General features: G+C 35.4%; 1 protein-coding gene across 3 annotated transcripts; it reads right to left on the reverse strand.

Annotated features, from left to right (window-relative positions):
- Nucleotides 1-376: 376 nt before the first annotated feature.
- Nucleotides 377-21,748, reverse strand: LOC141484113 (uncharacterized). 3 transcript variants are annotated; one of them, XM_074179192.1, is made up of 6 exons: nucleotides 21,652-21,748; nucleotides 5,565-6,598; nucleotides 4,049-5,020; nucleotides 3,163-3,986; nucleotides 2,558-2,767; nucleotides 377-1,429 (listed from the first exon to the last, which is right to left on the reverse strand). In XM_074179192.1, exons 2-6 carry the CDS (start codon nucleotides 5,690-5,692, stop codon nucleotides 1,221-1,223), a joined length of 2,343 nt encoding a protein of 780 aa, XP_074035293.1. In that variant the 5' UTR covers nucleotides 5,693-6,598; nucleotides 21,652-21,748; the 3' UTR covers nucleotides 377-1,220. The 3 variants fall into 3 exon arrangements, with proteins under 3 accessions (XP_074035293.1, XP_074035284.1, XP_074035277.1); XM_074179183.1 differs by lacking the exon at nucleotides 21,652-21,748 and adding an exon at nucleotides 8,181-8,286; XM_074179176.1 differs by lacking the exon at nucleotides 21,652-21,748 and having other exon boundaries at nucleotides 5,565-7,370.
- Between the last annotated feature and the right edge of the window lie 689 nt (nucleotides 21,749-22,437).

A 22,437-nucleotide genomic window follows, 5' to 3' on the forward strand; every position in this document is an offset into this window, starting at 1 on the left:
CTATTAGATAATTCAATGCCCGCCGCGGTATTAGCCAAGAGTGGTATTTTTCTGACTGGCATTTGGTATGATGGCCTACATGCATTGATCATGCTTGAATTTTGTATTGGTTTGAGATTAGTTTTTGATATTAGATATAATTGATGACACATACATTAATTGTCTTACTTTTTACAACATTAGTCGATGCTGAAAAAAAATCTTTTTCATAGACGGGAGCATCATTTTCATTCATAATGGAAGACTTGTAAAAATTGTTTTATAAAAAAAAGCAACGGAAATTCGTTTTTTGGAACAAAATTTTTTCTACAGAGATTTTATAAAAATAAGTCAAAATCAAATACCCACAAAAATAATTTATAAAATGAAAAACTCGTTTAAATAAAATATACTTTATTTTACCAAAGATTCACATGTCTTAAGATAAGCAGTGTAACTACATGCACAACAATAAATAAATATGTAATAAAAAGTACCTGGTGATTTTGGATACTCAATAAGAAAAGTTTTGGACTAATGATAAATATAAATTATGCACCACCCCATGCATCTTTATTTAACATAATTGCTATAAATACTGGAGCATGCCAATATTGGTTTTCTGAATATCTGTGAGTAAATCCAATATAATACCATTTCAACTCGATTATAGGAAAAAATGCACTTACTAGCCAATAAGAGTTGGAATTTTTCCACAATACGAACCCTTCATTTTCTTTTCGCTTTGAAAAATTTTCGCCTTCAAAAATGAATGGACAATCGAGCACATCTTTCTTTATTGTGAGATATTTGTGAAAAACACCTGTTCGAGCGTGTCTCACAAATATCTACAATAAAAAAGATGTGCATTCATTTTTGAAAGGAAAACATGAAAGATAAAAAATTTTATAGTGAAAGTGTTAGGTTCGGGTTCTGGAAAATTCTAATTTTATATTCCAGAAATAAGCTATTTTCTTTTCGAGGGCAAAAACTTATTGAAATTACAAGAAAACAGAAAACACAATGTGCATCAATAAAACAGAACTAGCAGTGATTTTTGAGAAACCATTAAAGGTAAATACATATTTCATCAGTGGAGAGAAAATTAAGGTTTATAATCTGGATAAATTGACTACAACAAAGTGAAATCTACAACAACAAAAAAACTACAAGGCATTGATAAAATGACTACTACGAAATTGAATGAGGACAATATAAAAAACTGATTGTAAGTACTCCAACTACTTATTGTTTCTTGATAAATAGTATTTCTTCTTCTGCTGATGAATCTGACTTCGAACTCTCCTGGGGGTCAAATGTCTCAGGTCTTCATTAGTGTTGATAACTTCTTGTATATATGTCTGAGACGGATAGATAGAAGTTTCACCTTGAATGAATTCTTTGAAAAGCGTCCTAACTAAATGCCTGGTTGGTGTATACCAAGTTCTCACTGTAAAAAATAAATTGAAGAAATGTATATACTATTTTTTCCCTTTCAGAAGTGGATTTTTTTCCACATTTTAATCAAGCAGATATTTTCATCGAAAAAGTATCATTCGCCATTGAGAGAAGTGAGTAAACTATTTATCACTCTCAAAAGTCTATTCAGAGAGAAGACTTCAACAAAGTCGAAATACAGACAGAAAAAAAACACCTGTTTAAAACCTGTGCAACGTCCCTCAAGCTCATGCCATAATGTCGCCCAATTTCTCGACCTGGTTGGATGATTACCTGGCAGAATTGTTTGGGGATTCTTTGGTTTTATCAGACATGTTAGGCAAACTAGCTTTGGAGCTCAGTCACTATTTAGAGTTTAAGTTAAGCCTTTGAATATAACTGGAGTTCTTTCCCAACACCAAACCGTTCTTTTAACACCTCGACACGTGTTTCAATTACCAAGTGATCATCTTCAAGAGGAAGAACTTTTAATCCCTTCCTTTTGAAGATGATCACTTGGTTATTGAAAGACATGTCCGGGAGTTAAAAATAATGGTTCAGTGTTGGGAAAAAACTCCAGTAATATTTATTTCTACACTAAAGATTCCAAACACTGCATCATAAGCCTTTGAAGTTGAGATGGTCGTGACTTACGGGTGCAAAGCTGTCAGGCCTATATTGTCACTCATGAGAGGAAAGCACCTCAAAACTAGTCTGACAGGTGGTCACTTTATCCAGGTCAAGCAAAAGATCATCTAAATTATTGAGAACATCCTGGCATGTGTTTGAGAATCATTGTTCAAGTATCTGACAGATTTGGTTGAATATACTTTCTTATATGAGCCAGAAATTTACGTCATATGCTTTTTCCTTCTTGAAATTATTGACATTGGTTACCCTGACAGAACAGAATTTAAGACAGACTACATGACAATGATCAAGAAATTTGAAATCTAATTTTATTTTACTCTGTGCTCTAGTGATATAAAGTGGTAATCTGAATAACTATTAATAAGATAAAAAGAAAATAAGAATCTAGAAATAAATTGTAGTGTAAATTTTCTTTTTTTTCCAAGATTTTTCACAATCTTATTTCGATTTCAATGTTCAATGGTAAAATGTTGAAATCACTTGTACATACTAGTTTTTGTCTTCATGTTGTTGGAGATCCACATTTTGATCTGTGGCACAGTTCGCTTCATCAAATCTTCACATTTACTGACACCAGCTAAAATCTCATAATTTGATGGCAGTGTCCCTTCTAATAAATGACGAGAGAAAAGTTTCCTTGCAGCTTGTCTCTCTGGTGTATTCCACGTTCTCTTAACAGCAGTTTGACCAGGGGAGAAGGCTGCAACAAATTGTCAAAAATAAAACATAAATTTGAAAGAATAAAAATTTAAATGGTTGAAAATAAGCTAATTGTAATGAAAGTACAGTTACTATTATCTATAAATGGAAAAGAGCTATTAATTACGAATATATTATTGTTTCTAGGGTATTTCATTCAACTTTTTACATCAGGTTCAGATACTATGTTGAAACGTAAATATGAAACAGAAGTTCACCAAATTTTTATTGGGAACAAATCGAGTACAAAATCGATTTTGTCAGTTGTCTGAACTTATTAACAAAGCTATATTATTAATGAAAATTATTTTGTATTATAAACTGTAATGGTGATAGCTTGTGTGAAGAAAATGAATATAATATTATGAATAGAGTGGACTTCAGTAATCACTATACCTATTAATCTTCGTCGTTTGCCATCTGGTACCTTTCCTGAATCTGAATCATCACTGAAGTTACTACCATCACAGCTTGAGTTACATTCAGGCCCACTTTCCTTTTCCATAGTGGTTATTCTGGTAATTTTGGATGGTCCAGGGGTAGGAGAGTAGTACAGCGGTGTAGTTGGAGTGCTCGATATTGCAGAAGTACCTGGGACAGGAGCTGTAGGTAATGACATAGGAGTGCTGCGACAGCCATCTGAATCATTACCAGAAGTAGGAGAACATTGAGCGGCTAATAAAACTTTGCTAACGCTGATTATATCACGTTCTAAAACAGGTTGCCTATAATATTCTCTGTGGATCTTTTCCGCATGACCCAAGTATCCTTGCAGAAGGTGTAAGTCTTCATTGTCCAACTTGGGTGACATGGACTTAGTGGCAACATGTTTTCGAAGTATGGTAGCTCGAAGTGACTTTGAATTAGTTGCTCCGCATTCCTCTGAATACTGCCTCATCAATGATGTAGCAGATACATGCCTGTAGACAACTTTTTCATCTGAAACACTACGGTGAGGCAAGGCAAATATGTAAGGATTTTTATCATCAATTCCGGCCTCTTTTCGGTATTTCAATAATAATTCAACACATTCATGCATTGAATTATGTAAGAGAACCGGAACTCCTCTTGCCAATTTTCCCCTGACGACAAATCTTACATATTCCCTCACATATATCTTGTCGTTTCCAGACAATTTTTTATATGTATCCGTATTTTCCTCAATTCTTGCCAAGCTATCTAAATCAGAAATGATACTTCGTTCGAGTTCTCCAGGTCGCCTTCGATTAAAAATCAATATGTTAATCAAAGTAAAATTAGCCAAGTTCCTCCAAGTACTTACAAGTAATGATTTCTCTTTGTCATTACATAAGAGTTCAACTTCTTGATATCCCCCATTGAGGGCAAAATAGATAATTTTTTCCTCTTATGTTTTAACAAACTCTCAGATGCAGTTTTATTGACGTGTGCCGGAAGCGCTGTTTTCAACAGATGTAACAAATTTTTGGAATCCTTCTTTCCTTCCATGTCCCCATTTTTGATACATTCCGAAATATGTAATTGGATCATATATTTTAGAGATGTACCAACTTCGGTTGGTAAAGAGGGTTTATTATAATTCCCTGTGTTTTCATCATAATCTCCCAAGGTGTTAATAACTTCAATAATATAGTCAAACATCTGGGGCTTCAAAATATCTTCGAAATGACGCACAGAAGAATTTTTTTCTTTAATCATTGACAAAACCCTTGCCATTCTTATCATACGATTTCGTATCATAGGATAATGATGCTGTGATCTGTACTTACAAACCATTTCATTACCATAAAGAATAATGAGGTTGTCAAATCGTATGATCTCTTTAATAGGACCATCTCTAAAAGCAGGGAATAAGAAATATTTAACAACTTCGTTGGCCCTTCTATGAATATTTTCTGAATTAGCTCTAGATTTGAACAACATGCCTTTGCTCGAGTTGGAAGGGTTTTTCCTACAATTTTTTTGTAAATGTTTCCTTAATGAATCTTTTTTGACGATTATTTTGCAGCAAGTACATGCTATGTACTGAGATTTATCAGGTTTATCAAAATATTTAGAGACTCTAGCAGGGACAATATTTTCACCTTCTTTGAAAGCAGAGAAATTACCGTCTCTTCTGATTTGTGAAAGTTTTTCTTTTTTGTTAGGGTTTTCATCAGCCATTGCAATGTACTCCTTAACCTCAGGTTCATTTCTGTGCATGGACAAGATGTGTCGTTTAACATTAGTCTTGGACTGCTTGCAGAATTTGCAGATATTAGGTTTGTTGCAGATTCTGTAACAAAATATATCTACATTCAGGGTCTCAAATTCATATTAACACTATTGCTATTTCTTTGTTGAATTTTACAAGGTATCTATTAAAGGCTTATAAGCATATATCGAATTAACCATAAAAAAGTATCAGGAACAAAATGATAAAAATACTAGAGAAAATGAACAAAATTTATATGTTGCATACTTCACTAATTCCTTAATAACTCGTCTAGAAAACAAACCAAATAAAATTTTTGACAACCAACAGATTATTTCCTCATAAAACAAAGTTCTGCTTTTATAAAATAATAAGGGTTTCCATTGAACACAAATGAACTCGTGATGCACTGTTGTGGTAAGGAATATTGCTTTAGATCTATCTCAGCACCAAACCGTTATTTTTAACATGTTTTTCAATCATTAAATAATCATCTTCAAGCGGAAGTTGAACAAACATTACATCGGTAACATTAAAAATATGTTTATCATGTTACTGTAAACTTCCATGAGGACATTGTTCAATTGTGTGAAAAGTAATAGATTCGATTTTTGTCGTTACTCACCTTCGCTTATAAGCAGCTTCATTCACTAAAATGGGATTATCATCAATCATTTCTGATACGGATTTTTCAGCAATTGTTGAAAGGATGGATATAGATGACTGACTGCTTGACGAAGAAGGCAGACCCATGGCTTTGGAGGGCAGACTGTTGGAGGACGTTGAAAGAAGAATGTTATTTGTAGCAGGCAGGCTGTCAATTGTGGGAGGTGATCTGTCATTTGTGGGCAGTCAACTGAGGGAAGAGAACAGTCAACTTTGGGAAGAGAACAGTCGATTGAGGGAGCCAGGCTCTCGATTGTGGGAGGCAGACTGTCAGGCATAGGAGGCAGACTTTCAGGCATAGGAGGCAGACTTTCATGCATAGGAGACAGACTGTCAGATGCAGAAGACAAACAGTTACATACTGCAGACAAGCAATTGCACACGGAGGGCAAATCATTGGACTTGAAAAGAATTGGTGAAACAGTACTTGAGATGAAACTGGAATGAAGAATACGACTGATCCCCTCTACGCCTTCCACCTCAATAGGTACATTTTGAAAAATACGTCTGGGTTTCATTTTCTTCTGTACAGACCTGCCCTCTAACGAATCAGTAATCCGTTCTGTTTTTTTTCTACCCTTTGGAGTTTCCAACTTTGCTTCATTTGGGTTGTCAATGTTCAAATTTTTCTCCAAGACAACCTTAAGTCTGCGTGTGTTATGTCCCACAGCAAAATTATATAAGGAAAGAAAATCTTCGTTGAATCCATTTATGACGATTTTGTAACGTTTCCCCAATATGAAACACTCCACCTTATTATCCTGTGATATTATTTCTGACCTGGGAATGACCGTCTGCATGCCATTGTCAGTAGTTACAAGCGCAAAAGCTGCCATGACGCGGATCACTCTTGATGTATAAGTGAATACAACAATGACAACATTTAGCCAAAAACAAACAATGGAAAAAAAACAACGACGTAAAAAAAACAACGACGCAAAAAATAAACGACGAAGCCAAAAACAACCCAAAAGTATACTTCATCAACCAACCCTGAAAAAAAAGAAAAAATGACTATTTTTCACAACGTTCAATAGACAGTGATTTATTTATTTTTTTCTACCCTAGCAACTTTAAATCTATTAATTTTTATTTTAAAAAATTACACAAAGCAGGGAAATATATTGAAATGAAAAGTGATGCGAAAAATGGAAAATATTTTTCAATATTTAATTCGTCTAAAATAACATAATTGACAATTTTCAAGCTAACATGTGACTTTTGCCATTTGCAAAAATTGTTTTTTCCATGTAGGTATTTCATTGTTCAAGGCATTAACTATTTTAATTTTCATACTTTGATTGTAGAATTTTAAATATTAGCTGAGGATGAATCTATATATACCATAAGATAATTGAGTTACTATCAAAGCAATTAATTCAATTGACCAACATCCAACTCTTTCATGGCGAAAAAACCGTGGATAATTTCACTTCAATCTCTACCAATGGCCAAATTAAAGAATATTTGAATTCACAAATATATGCAGAGTAAACCATCGACTTCCTTCCGAACCTTTCATCTCGAAATTCATATTGGGTACCTGAACAATATGGGCGGTACCATATTCAGACTCACCCTGTATACACTAACTTTTAAATTTACAATAATATGCAGAGTAAACCATCGACTTCCTTCCGAACCTTTCATCTCGAAATTCATATTGGGTACCTGAACAATATGGGCGGTACCATATTCAGACTCACTCTGTATACACTAACTTTTAAATTTACAATAATATGCAGAGTAAACCATCGGCTTCCTTCCGAACCTTTCATCTCGAAATTCATATTGGGTACCTGAACAATATGGGCGGTACCATATTCAGACTCACTCTGTATACACTAACTTTTGAATTTACAATAATATGCAGAGTAAACCATCGACTTCCTTCCGAACCTTTCATCTCGAAATTCATATTGGGTACCTGAACAATATGGGCGGTACCATATTCAGAGTCACTCTGTATACACTAACTTTTAAATTTACAATAATATGCAGAGTAAACCATCGACTTTCTTCCGAACCTTTCACCTCAAAATTCATAATGGGTACCTGAACAATATGGGCGGTACCATATTCAGACTCACCCTGTATACACTAACTTTTAAATTTACAATAATATGCAGAGTAAACCATCGACTTTCTTCCGAACCTTTCACCTCAAAATTCATAATGGGTACCTGAACAATATGGGCGGTACCATATTCAGACTCACCCTGTATACACTAACTTTTAAATTTACAATAATATGCAGAGTAAACCATCGACTTTCTTTCGATTTTTTCAGCTCGAAATTCATAATCGGTACCTAAATATGGACGGTACCATACTTAGACTTACCCTGTATAAAACAATTTTTGACTTTACTAGATATGAATGATAAAAAAAGGAAATTATTACCGGAATTATTCAAATTATTGGATTTCAGTTTTATTATCATTTTCTCTGATTAAAATATATGGAGAGATTTACAAAATATCATACAAAAATGTTTGAAAGCATTTCCAAATCAAACGATCCATAACATTCTGAAAACGATGTTTACTAGACTTTCACCATTTCAATGGCTTACCGCAATTTTTTATCACAGTCCTCCGAATCGGACAAACTGAGGGTTTCATGGAACACGTGTAACAAGCACTGAGCACTGTTTACAAATGATCTTCAAACGATACTGAATTACTAGAGATGTGTTGTGATTGGCCGACCTGTGATTTTGTCACTGTGACTAACTTGTCACGGGAGTGACCAGTTCCGACGAACTAAAAGTTGACGTGATTTTCAGTCACAGTTCCGAGGTTCCGACTCCGACTCGAAACGACTGGGGACGAACGTGCATGATGATCGTGATCGTGTATTTCGTCAGAGTTGGAGTAGGAACCATTGATTACCAGTTTCCAGTTTCATTTTTCATTTGCTTTATCGCTACGATCAAAAGCTCACTGTAATCACAGTAACATTTCTGCGTAGCCGTTATGAAGGTGACTCCTATTAAATTTTTATTTGAAATTATATTTTAAATAAAACATTTTTTTCAACTGAAAATAAACTTTACTCTTATAAATTCGGAAAATAACAAAAATAAAATAAAACAATATTCAGTGTATAGTAAAAAAAACTTTGGTGATAAAATGAGATCAAATGTTTCTCTTGCGATTTGCAAAATGTCAAGATTCAATTTACATTGAGAAAAACAAGTTTTTGAACTTTTTCAGAACTTAAACGTGCTCGTCTATCAGAAAGAATCTGCCCTGTTTTTGAAAAAATTCTTTCACTTGGAACAGATGTCGCCACTGAACCAAATTTTTCGACAACTACTTGCGATAGATATGGGTAGTTATATGCATGTTCTTTCCACCATATTAACGGGTCTTTATTTCTCTCTAGAAGACCATCTTCTAAATATCGTTGAACCTCGATTATCGCTCTAGAAGTAGAAGTTCCTGCTGGTTGTAGTCCACTAACTTTGGAGTCAAAATGGCTCCAGATTGTGATAGTTTTTTTAATGAGATTCACTGAGTTTGACTCTGGATTTTGAGCATTTGGTTCATTGTTCAATACCGTAGACTTAAGACTAGTACTTTCGGTAATTTTTTGGGCAACAAGGCTTATTATAATTTTCTTTGCATTTTCAGCCACCCGTTCAGATGAAAAGGCAAAATTTTTATACCTCGGGTCGAGAAATGTTGACACTATTAAGGTGTTGCTGTTCTCTAAATCCCCCAATCTTTCCTTAATACTCTGTAACATTCTGGAAATCATAGTTTTTGACACAGCAAACATGTTATCTTGTTTTCTGAGATCTGTGAGGATATTTTCCAAACCTTTGGTAAGCACAATCACCGAAGATAATGTAACATATTTTTCACCACTAATTATATTCGTTATTGTTTCTAAGGGCTCCAAAACTATTTTAATCTCTGACAACAGTTTCCATTCCTCATTAACAATAATTGGTAGTTTGTCACTACTGGAAAGCGCCATTGCCGACCTCACCAATTCTTCTAACTCTATTATCCTTTGAACCATGTAGAATGTAGAATTCCATCTGGTTCGTACATCCTGCAATAATTTCTTTGGAGATTTTCCCATTTGTTTTTGAATGTCTATTTAGTCATGGATTTTGAACTCCTTTTGAAGTGGCTTACAATATCCCTGACTTTCTTTATCAAATCTTCCGCTATCAAAATTGCCTCTTCCGCTATTAGGTTGATGGTATCAGCAAAACATTCGAAATGTTTCCACTTCAGCTCATATTTTATAGCTTTTTTTTATATTTAATGTGTTGTCCGACACAGCAATTAAAATTTTATTTTCGAGTCCCCAAGTCACAACTACCTTCTTTAACTGATTTGCCAGGTTCTCACTGGTAGGGTCTTGGGGAAATGATGAACATTCCAATAATGCCGAATGCAGCTGAAAATTGTCTATGTAATGAATTGTCACTGCCATGAAACTTTCGATATTTATTGAAGTCCAGCAATCTGTAGTCAAAGTAACACTTCTCACATCTTTAATCTTCGATTGCAAATTATGAAAAGTCTCTTCATATATCGAGGGCAACAGTGTATAAGTGATTGTTTTTCTACTTGGTAACTGGTAGGCCGGGTTGAGGCAGTTGACAAATGATCTGAATCCTTCGTCTTCTACAACACTAAATGGTTGATAATCTTTAGTAAAAAGACTCATCAAACATCTGTCAATTTTTTTCTTAGTTACCAGGTTAATGGGTTTGGGTATATTTAATTGAGTCTGAACTATTTTAATTTTTTTGGGCAGGGCTTCTCCGGATTCAGTGGTACTGGTGGACGGTTCCATGAGAGCCGGTTCTGTCCTAGGTGGTGCGGCTACCACTTTTTGAAGTCTTGTACCTTGGTTTTCATTCATCTCTACGTTTACCAGCGGGTGTAGTCTCACCATGTGCCTTTTTAAATTACTAGTTGAAGTTTTGTAACTAAGAATGTGGTTACATAAATTACATTTGGCCTTTTCTTCACTTTCTGCTGAGAAAAAATTCCATAACGTTGATTTTTTCCTCATCTCCATTCTGTAATGTATATGGAAGAACAAACGCAAATTGTTTAAATTTTTCAAATATCAATTGCAATATTTCAAACCAGCTTCTACTGTGAGAATTGTTATTGTTTGAATAAGTCAGTGCAAGCAACAACAACAGGTTTACTTTACACGTTCCCGGTTCCCGCTCAAACAGTGAATTCGAGAATCTCATCATGATCGTTCGGTTTTTCTCGTTCCCTATAATGTTAATATAAAAGAGGGGGGGTTAAGGGGTGGAGGTGGAGGGTACAGTAAGCGTGACCGTATTGTAGAAACCAATTTTTTTTTTAAGATTTATGATTCAAATCAGTAATTTGTACGATGAATGAGTACAGCACGGCTGAGTACAGTAAATAAGCAGAATAAGCTAAACCTAAATATTCCTTTCCGGAAGGGTTTTACAAGAGTAAATAGGGAGCGTCATGTCATATTCTTCAATTCAAATACTGTTACATTTTGTTTTTGTACAAATACAGATGATATTGATTGATGATACTTATAGCAACCCGAATCACGATTTCATTGGCGCTGAACTGATAATTTTATTGTAGTAATTAAAATCTAAATTGCAGTTTCAGTTATGTAGAGTACAAAAATCAATATGAATGAACCATTACTAGGTATTGCTGTTCATATCAACTTTTGATTCGAATCGTTTCAGTAAATTATCTTCTGAAAAACACGTTCTTCGATCATACGATTCCGAGAACTGATATCTAGGTCTAGGCTCCCACTCTTGTGCCGATCGGCGTCACACTTGTCAACGAATCAGTCCGACGCCGTCATCAATCACGACTCCGGAAAATCACAGTGATTTTGAGCTGTGACTTACCGGAGCAGTCACGGTTAGTCACAGTTCCTTAAAAATCCTGTCACACCACATCTCTATGAATTACTGAATTCTATGATGGAACTGGGGCGGGAGGGTGAAGGATAAAAACCAATGCGCATGATCAATTTGGCCGCGGTGCAATTTTTACTACCAGACATTGCATCTAAGGGTCATGAATTCTGAATAAAGCATTAATGCAAATGTAGCCTTCTGTTTCCGTTCTAACAAAAAATTCGAAATTTGCCACAAATATAAAAAATATATGAAATGAAGAAATGCAAAAATGATAATAATGATCTGAATTTGAATATGATTTTAGCCCACTTCCAGTAGTCCGAATTATCTAAAAGTTGACACACATATCAAGGATTGATCACAAAACAGGAATTTTATAAAAATAATGTATTAATGATGTTTATTTATTCGGTTGGAAATTTGCAATCAATTGTACAGAATCATCTCGCAGAATTGACCAATAATTTCAGCAATAAAATAACATACACCCGGTTAATTTGTGAATGTCAACGTGTTTATCAGAATTACACTGAAAATTTGTTGCCAAAAAAATTATCCTATCAAATTTGTCTATTTCTAGTCATGTGTGTCGAAATAACCAATGAAACCATCATTACACTGATAACAACCCATGGATAGTTTTCACGGGTAGTTATCACTTATGTCATGACATTGCTAAGCAACCAACACAATAAAGTTGTTTGACATTTCAGTAATTCAATTTATTTCGAAAATGTCACTTCCTCGCTTTGGTGTTCAAAATGATGCGGCAGGAACATCATAACCAAATAATCAATAGTATGCGTGGAAACACCTATGCAGTAACCGAGGCAAATACAACAAGATCAACGGAATATCATTATACGAATTGTTCTTTTAATAACTGTGTGTTCAATAAATAATTTTGTTCGAATTGCAAAAAATTTTCTCACCGAATATCCCTCGAACATTGATAAATAACTCATAATTTTATCACAACTTCCTCAAGCACGTTATTTTAGGTAACATCCCTCCACCTTCGGCGTCGGGATGTTACCAAATAACGTGCTTTCGAAAACTGTGATAAAATTATTTCGTTAGTTATCAATGTCCTTGGGATATTAGGGTAATTCGAGGAGAGATGGGCAGTGAGGTGAGATGGGCACAATATCCTCAAGCGGTTATTTAAAGAACTATTAACATTTCGTTCGCTGCTAGTTGGAGGAGCAGGCGCGGACATTGTTGTAGAGTCGTTTTATAAGTCGTTGTGTCTATATTTTTATATTATTTACAAAACACTGTCAAGATAAGGTCTCAAAATTTTTCGCTCATATTTTTAAAGATGTGTTACTTTTTCGTTTTTACTGTTTTTTGAATAATTATGCTTTGGCATAACTAGGATGGGGCTGGATAATAATGTTAAATGAACTGGAGTCGCTTAACGAACATGTAAACCGTATGGCCGAGGTGCCCATCTCTCCTCAACAAAAAGGAGAGATGGGCATTAAAGGCACAAGGATAGTTGGGCAGGTGCCCATCTATCCTCGATAACTGAGTTAGATTATATTCTGATATTTTTCTATTAGATGCCAACTGTGTATGTTCGGAAGGGAAACACACAAGCTTCCTGGACCGAGGAATCTCTGCAGGAGGCCATTGCCAAAGTAAGAGACGGGCAGAAGGTGCTTGCTATTGCAAAATTATATAGCATCCCCAGAACTACATTACAGAACAGACTTGAAAGTGGAATAAAATCAAAAGGTTCATTAGGGCCGCCTAGTCAACTAGGCGCAGAAGTGGAAACGAAAACTGCCAACTATATCAAAAAATTACAAGCGAGAGGGTTCGCACCAGACCGAAGGGCTGTGCGTGAAACGGCCTTCAAGATTGCGCAGGCACTTCAAATTAAAACTTCCTTCAGTGAGGATACTAGTCTTGCAGGTTTTCCCTGGTTTAATTCGTTTATGCGCAGAAACCCAAGTTTAAGAATAAGGCAGGCGGAGGGCGAGCTAAAAGATAAGGCTCTAAAAAAAGAAATGAGATAGAAGGAAGTTGAAGAAAGAAAAAGAAAGAGAGCTTTTAACAAAAGAAAGTTGAAGAAAAAGAGAGGGATAGAGCTTTAAAGAGAGAAATTAAGGAAAAGCAAGCGATGGAGAAAGGAAATAAAGAGAAGAAAACTTTCTTATCAGTACGACGAGTCTGAATGTGATGAGGCCATTTCCTTACATGACGACGGCACTGACGAATGGGACGAAGAAGTTGAGGAAGTTAAAGAAGATGAGCCAAAAGAGTTGCAAGAGGGCACGTTTGTGGTAGTGAGAGTTATCGGAAAAATGGCCTACCGTTTGTTCGTTGCCAAAATAATTTGTAAAAGTTCAGAAGGCTTGGAAGTCAAATTTTATAAAAGAGTAGAGATGTTAATGAAATTTAAGGAAACCGACGAGACGAATTATGCTGATGAAGAGGACGTTGTCATAGTGCTGTCAAATCTGATCGAGGCAAGCTCAGCAAGATATCAGAACATGATGGGTTTTAGTAACGATTTATCTGAATTTTCTATGTTCTTGGGTAACTTGTTTTTTTTAATAAAACAGCCTAGCACATTTAGGCCTCATTTTGAATTGTTCTTTGGTTGATTCTCTTTCATTATACCTATACCTGATACATACATTGCCTTTCGACTCTTTGCCTATTGGAAAACTAGAGGAATACAATTCAATTGAATTAGGTAGAAATTGTGATTTCCAGCGAAAAAATCACACAAAATTGTCGCTTAATGTAACTTAAAACTATGCCCATCTCTCCTTACCGGTAAATTTGTTGGTGCCCAACTCTCCTCGCAAGGTGAGGAGAGATGGACAAAGACAAGGGTGATAATTTTTCCTAATAGATCCCAAATAAATCCATTTCGACGTAAATGTTGCACTACATTGTGTGTTATAATCTCTATACCAACATATTTCAACAGAAGTTAGCAAATAGTCTGCATACTAACGGTGACACCATTCGTTTTTCAAAACTGTGCCCATCTCTCCTCGAATTACCCTATAGCTGAAAATTTTTTGCCAAAAAAATTATCCTATCAAATTTGTCTATTTCTAGTCATGTGTGTCGAAATAACCAATGAAACCATCATTACACTGATAACTACCCATGGATAGTTTTCACGGGTAGTTATCACTTATGTCATGACATTGCTAAGCAACCAACACAATAAAGTTGTTTGACATTTCAGTAATTCAATTTATTTCGAAAATGTCACTTCCTCGCTTTGGTGTTCAAAATGATGCGGCAGGAACATCATAACCAAATAATCAATAGTATGCGTGGAAACACCTATGCAGTAACCGAGGCAAATACAGCAAGATCAACGGAATATCATTATACGAATTGTTCTTTTAATAACTGTGTGTTCAATAAATAATTTTGTTCGAATTGCAAAAAATTTTCTCACCGAATATCCCTCGAACATTGATAAATAACTCATAATTTTATCACAACTTCCTCAAGCACGTTATTTTAGGTAACATCCCTCCGCCTTCGGCGTCGGGATGTTGCCAAATAACGTGCTTTCGAAAACTGATAAAATTATTTCGTTAGTTATCAATGTCCTTGGGATATTATAGCTGATAATTTCGAAGTGTGGCTCCAAATGGTGAAACAGCAAATACAATGTAACTCTCATGATACTAAGATAAGTTGATTTCTACTAGAATTATTTATGACAAGTGTTTGACACTGAAAAACAATTTTTCAGTTTACCTCAACTTCATTCACAGATTGCCTTATCTAAACTTGATAAATTATATACATCTCCTTTATTTTTAAAGGTAGTTGATTGACATTTGGGATATCCCATATACATAATAATTGGCACTTTTTAACCTAAAAATTATTTTTTTTCTCTTCTGGTTTCGCCGGAAGTAATACCAACTTTCCATTTTTAAATGAGACACCCTGTTGTTATATGTAATCGACTGGTCTGATAAGTTTTAATACTATGCAGTACTGTGTAAAGCTTCATGGATGAATAAAAAATAATCTATCTCTCCGTATATCATCACATGTTCGGTTAGGGATGATCATAAGGAATCCAGCGAAACCTTCCAGGTTTGAGGCTGTTATCTCCAAAGACTACATAGATATCGCCAATTATTGTGTCCATGAGCTCAATGAGTGCGAGGGAGAATTTATTGACCTGCCACAAAAAATTTCTCTCTTCCACTCATTGAACTTATGGATAAAATAATTGGCGATATCATCGTAGTCTTTAGAGATTAAAGTATTCATATACTCCTTGCAGTATTCATAGGAATTAATTTTAGGACAGTTATCCACAAAACAACTTTCTAATTGATAGTCTAGACACCTTAACCCTACAGTGCTCAATGTATTAAATTCAGGACATCAAATTATATTCCTCATTTGAAAGCTAATAAATCTCGAGTAGGTGCCCAAAACGTTTTGTCGCATATTTAGAACAGCTTTATGAATGAGTTAGTTAAGATCCAATTTCCGATGCGCGTGGTCAGTTACAGTTTATGAGTTTTCAAAAGCCCGCTATCGGTCTCTATATGCTTGAAGCAAACACGTGATAAACGATTTATCAAATTTGTGTGATTTTTCTGTGAACAATTATTCCAAATTATTGCATCTTGTTCATAAAGGTAAGGTCGATGTTATAAGATGAAAATCATTCATTACTTTTCCTTTTTCCTTCACAGGCTCGTCTATACAGTGTGGTCCAACGAAAACTTAACACCTCGATTTTCCGGCGTTAACATGAAAATGTGGAAAATCGCTCGAACCCGTCAATTGCTGATTCGAGGGGGAACAACTTTTCCGCTGTTTTCATCCCCGTGACTTCAACCCCCTAACGGGGGTGAGCACAACCCCTTGATTTTGAATAGGGATGAGGGGTGTTGAGATACCTCATTTTGAAGATCTTATCGTGTACTATCTGCCCGTAAAATTTCACTTCAAAATATCCATCGATAATGAAATAACAGCGAAAATAGTGAAAGAGGCAATATGGAATTTATCTCGAGAATATTATTCGTATACGACGCATTTCAAAGGTATTGAGTGGTTAATTTTTTGTCCAAAAAAGTAGACGGACCTTGTTTTTGTACCTTAGTCTATCGTGAATTGTTAAGAACGGTACAAGTGTGTACAAGCGATTGTAAATTTGTAGTGGAATTAAAATGGTGTATTCCGTAGAAGAAAGGGTGGAAATGATAAAATTATTTTTCCGAAATAACGACTCTGCGCGCACAACAGCGGCTTTATTTAACGAACGACATCCTGGAAAAAATGTATCCGCTGCTTACGTTGTGCAACTGGTTGCCAAATTTGACGCTACTGGGTCAGTTGGAAACAAAAAGAGGGTGCATGAAAGAGACGAAGCGAGGGACGTGGCTGTCTTAGGTCATATAGCAATGGATCCGACCGTTAGTACTAGGAAATTGTCCGAGGTATCTGGTGTTTCACGCACAACAATCATGAGAATCCTGAAACAACATAAATTCCATCCGTATAAGATACGATTGGTTCAGGAACTGAATGAGGATGATCCCGATCGCCGACTCCAGTTCTGTGAAGTGATCAGTGAAATAATTAACTGCAATCAAAACTACATGTTCGATATCTGTTTTTCGGACGAGTGTTCATTTTACCTTAACGGCATTGTAAACCGGCATAACTGTCGGTATTGGTCAGATGAAAATCCACGATTATTTCGTGAGGTGTATACACAGCGCCCCCAAAAATTAAATGTTTGGGCGGGTATTTATGGAAATCACATAATCGGCCCTTTTTTTCTACCCGGTAATCTCACAGGCCAACTTTATCTCGATCTATTGGAGAACGCTATTTATCCAGCCGTCGTGCAAGTATTGGAGAATGCAGAAGACCATCAAACGATCATTTTCCAACAAGATGGCGCACCACCTCACTTTGTTTAACCGGTGCGTCAGTTTTTAGATGACAATTTTCCTCACGCCTGGATTGGAAGAAGGGGACATATTGAGTGGCCACCCAGATCACCGGATCTGGCTCCACTGGACTTTTTTCTATGGGGTCACCTGAAATCCAAGATTTACGCTACCCAGCCTGAGTCACTGGATGATTTGCGAACTCGGATCATTAATGAATGCCGTCAAATTACACCAGACATCTTGAGCAATGTACGTGAACGTTTTCAGCAAAACTTATATTACTGCATGGAAGTGGATGGTGCCCATTTCGAACATTTAATAAAGTAATCACAAAAGTACGTACTCTTCCACTCTTTTACCTGTCATGTCGTTATCGATGGATATTTTGGAGCGAAATTTTACGGTCAGATAGTACACGATAAGATCTTCAAAATGAGGTATCTCAACACCCCTCATCCCTATTCAAAATCAAGGGGTTGTGCTCACCCCCGTTAGGGGGTTGAAGTCACGGGGATGAAAACAGTGGAACAGTTGTTCCCCCTCGAATCAGAAATTGACGGGTTCGAGCGATTTTCCACATTTTCATGTTAACGCCGGAAACTCGAGGTGTTAAGTTTTCGTTGGACCACACTGTATATTTGCATGTATCGAATTTCAGACATAGCGCTTTTCATTCAGGATGGCTTGGGCGAAAAAATACCTTCGGATGCACATTTATCGGATAGTGAAGATGATTTCGATTGTTCTGCTGGCGAGAGAGATGAAGAGGAAATTACGATAAATGAGGCTTTAGAGGAATTCGAAATACAAAACCTGCCAATTGAATTCGATGATGGATATTTATTAGAGTCCAATGAGGAATCTGAGGTGAATGAAATTGGGCAGAATAATGAGATGGATGAGAATGTCGAAACTGATATTCAGGATGGTGCTGAAAAGAAAAAACCTGAAGTCACATGGAGAAAAAGAAATTTAGTTTTAGACGAAGATGCCAAAACTTTCAAAGGAAGTGAAACACTTGGTAATAGATTCATGGAATTGGAAACACCATTTGCTTTTTTCAAATATTTTTATGACGATGAACTATTGCAGAATATAGTTGATGAATCAAATCTCTACATGGTTCAAAAAGATCCAAATAAGACCAATAACCGTTGCTGATTTACAAAAATATTTAGGCATATGTATATATATATAATATATATATGTCCATCGTTCATATGCCCAATGTCAGATCATTTTGGAGTAGTAGATTAGGATTGAGACACGTAAAAGAGACTATGAGTCAAAATCGATTTGAAGCTATAAGAAGAGTAATTCATTTCAATGATATGAATATGCTACCCAGAGAAAACGAAACTCATGATAGGCTTCATAAATTAAGACCCATTATAAAGGCCCTGTCGTTGAAATTTCAGAGTGTCCCATTGGAAAAAAGCATATCAGTGGACGAACAGTTATGTGCCACGAAAGCAAGGCATCATTTGAAACAATATATGCCAGCAAAACCTCATAAGTGAGGTTATAAGCTGTTCGTTCTTTGTGGAGCTAGTGGCTTCTCCTATAATTTCGAAATTTATAGTGGTGCCGAAAATCAGCCAAAATTCAGACTACCAGATGAACCAGATTTGGGGGCAACTTCAAATACTGTCATACGTTTATCCAGAGTAGTTCCAACTAATTCGAATCAGGTGGTCTACTTTGATAATTATTATACATCACTTCCGCTCATGTCATTTTTTGGCTAGTAGAGGTATATTTGCTCTAGGAACTGTGAGAAGAAATCGGGTTCCCAATAATTGCAAGTTGCCTTCAGAAGAAAAAATTTAAAAATTTGATCGAGGAAATTCCTGTGAATATGTCTGCAATTTCGATGGCGTTGATATTTCTATTGTCCTGTGGAAAGATAACAAAAATGTTTCATTGATGTCAACTTTCGTGGGAGAATTGCCGAAAGGAACAGTCAAACGCTTCGATAAAAAACAGAAAAAAACTGTGGAACTCCAATGCCCAAATCTTGTGCTCGAATATAACAGACACATGGGAGGTGTGGATCTCCTAGATAGCTTGATTGATAATAATGAGAAGTAAGAAATGGTACATGAGACTATTTTACCATTTAGTAGATATGGCTCTAGTAAATTCTTGGCTTCTCTATAAGAGATGTGCGGCTCAAAAAAATGAAACAAAAATTTTGAAATTGGCAGAGTTCAGAGCAGAAATTGCTGACTGCCTCTGCAGAATTGAAACTGAGCGAATAGCAAAAAGGGGAAGACCATCTGACGTAGAGGCAAAGATTGAGCAGAATAAAAAACGCTCTGCGACCACCTCCTATATTCCACCAAAGGACATGAGAATGGATGGTCTGTCCCATTGGCCCCTTTATACCGACACAAGACAAAGGTGCAAGTTTCCCACCTGTAAATGTTGTTCCCAAATAAAGTGTAGCAAATGCGGGGTTTACTTGTGTTTGAACAAGAACAACAATTGTTTTATGCAGTTTCATACCAGTTGATTTCACATAATGTTTTCACCTAATAAACGCATTTTGTCTCAAATTCAAGACAACATATTTTTATTCAAATTTGAAATATATATATATATATATATATATATATATATATATATATATATATATATATATATATATATACATACAGTGTGGTACCTTTAACTGGAGTAAATTCAGTAGAATTGTAGCAGAATGTTTCTTGCAAAATTTCTGAGACAGGTCGATTTTGTTTTCAAGAGAGATACATTTCTACATTCTAATGAACCAAATTACATGCATCCCTTACATAAGGTAGCTACCCCCTAAATTTTTTTGAATAGCAATAAGGGTTGATTTGTATTAAATTTTAAAGACATATTATTCCTCTAAACAGCAGTGCTCGATTTTTAAAATTTCGTCGATTAGTTTCCGAGATACTATCAATTTAATAATTTGCATAAAAAATTAGCATTTTTAAAATTATCCTCATGTCTTATGAAAAATGCGCAGCTTTGAAGAAAATGTTTAAACAGGTCGATTTTGCCTTCAAGGGAGAAACAGTTTAATAATGTAATAAATCAAATTACGTTCACTCCTAAGCAGGGTAGCTACCCCTAGAAAATTACTGAATAGCAATAAAGGTTGGGTTGTAATGTGCTTTAGAAACAATTTATTTCCCTCAACAACAGTAATCGATTTTTAAAATTTGATCAAGGAGATTATAGTGAACTATCTAGTTTTACAATAAACATAAGGGTAACGGTTAAAAAAAATGGTACAAATAAGATTTAATTTAATAGATGCTCAAAGTGTTCACCATGTACATGCTGTAGATGGATTGGCAGAAGAGGTGCAATTGAGTGGCCGGCACGCTCTCCTGCCTTACACCGCTAGACTTTTTCTTATGGGGATACCTCATAACCAAAATTTATGTAACGAAACCAGAAACCATACATGAACTCCAAGAACGCATTAGGCATGAAATCCGTCAAATATCTCCAGACATTTTGAAAAATGTAAGAAATTAATTTTACCATCGGCTTGGACTATACCAGCATGTACTTGGTGAACACATCTATTAAATTAAATCTTATTTGAACCATTTTTTTTTAACCGTTACCCTTATGTTTATTGTAAAACTAGATAGTTCACTATAATCTCCTTCATCAAATTTTAAAAATCGATTACTGTTGTTAAGGGAAATAAATTGTTTCTAAAGCACATTACAACCCGCGCATTTTTCATAAGACACGAGGATAATTTGAAAAATGCTAATTTTTTATGCAAATTATTAAATTGATAGTATCTCGGAAACTAATCGACGAAATTTTAAAAATCGAGCACTGCTGTTTAGAGGAATAATATGTCTTTAAAATTTAATACAAATCAACCCTTATTGCTATTTTAAAAAAAATTAGGGGGTAGCTACCCTATGTAAGGCATGCATGTAATTTGGTTCATTAGAATGTAGAAATGTATCTCTCTTGAAAACAAACTCGACCTGTCTCAGGAATTTTGCAAGAAACATTCTGCTACAATTCTACTGAATTTATTCCAGTTAAAGGTACCACACTGTATATAGGTATTTTTTTTTGAGTATTGTTAGGGAATTCTTGAGAATTTTCTGAGCAATCCCGTATTTTTTTCATATAAATTCAGAAAATTGAGCATTGTAGGGTTAAAGAAAATTAAATCAAAACATTGCAATTTTTTGCATTATGCTGTACAATACCAATCTTCAGCATCGAGGTCTCCTTCTTTCCAAATCTCGCCTTTATTATCATCTGACCTTGCCATACTTTCAATGTTGTGTTCTAAAAAATAGATTGAATCTTCACAAAAAAACACAAGATTGCTGGCCGTCCAGAGCTGGCTGCCAAAATTTTTGAACATTCCTGACCATTGGCGGGCATGTTTGCTCCTTTTCGGGTTAATGGATTGAAGTAAGCGTGGCAAGTAGCCACGGCTACGCGATAGCACAAGAAATCATCATATCAACGAAAGATATCCATTCGATCCTAATAGAGGGAAAAATATTGTTTTTCCAGGATTCGAGGAACATTTTTGTCGAATATTTCGTCTTCATGATATAATATCATTGCGTATCGCGTTGCCGTGGCAGCTGACTGCTTACTTCAATCCAATAACCCAAAAAGGGGGAGAAACATCCCGAGCGGGACTTGAGTAGCGACCGTTGACGAATCGACAGGTTTGTGCAGAGAACGTGGTGTAAAGGCATTTTCTGTTAAAAAACCTATTTATCTTTTAGTAAATTGTGCAGAAAGGTAGATTGAATGTTTAGATAACTCAATGAGTAATTCTGTTGATTTACAGTGAACAATATTAGGATTTATTTCCCGAGAGGACGAAGATTGAGGTTAAAAATCAAAATTTCCCTTTATTTAAAGAATCGTTAGAAGGAATCGAATTTCAGTGTTAAATACCTGTTAGGAAGATCCCGTTGGAGAGGATCGATAACATTTTTCTGGTATTCATTGAAATTTGATCACTTTGAAGA

Source organism: Leptinotarsa decemlineata, unplaced genomic scaffold (assembly GCF_025532065.1).
Source record: "Leptinotarsa decemlineata unplaced genomic scaffold, Ldec_3_MD MMD2_P_RNA_scaffold_14, whole genome shotgun sequence".
In the NCBI taxonomy this organism is placed as follows: domain Eukaryota; kingdom Metazoa; phylum Arthropoda; class Insecta; order Coleoptera; family Chrysomelidae; genus Leptinotarsa; species Leptinotarsa decemlineata.

What these genes read in the sequence shown, in the direction of transcription:
- LOC141484113 (XM_074179192.1), bottom strand. Translation starts at nt 5,692, where the DNA reads ATGGGTCTGCCTTCTTCGTCAAGCAGTCAGTCATCTATATCCATCCTT. An exon ending in GAAGCTGCTTATAAGCGAAG is followed by an intron (nt 5,021 to 5,564) that starts GTGAGTAACGAC and finishes ATTTTGTTACAG; the next exon opens with AATCTGCAACAAACCTAATA. An exon ending in CAAACGACGAAGATTAATAG is followed by an intron (nt 2,768 to 3,162) that starts GTATAGTGATTA and finishes AATTTGTTGCAG; the next exon opens with CCTTCTCCCCTGGTCAAACT.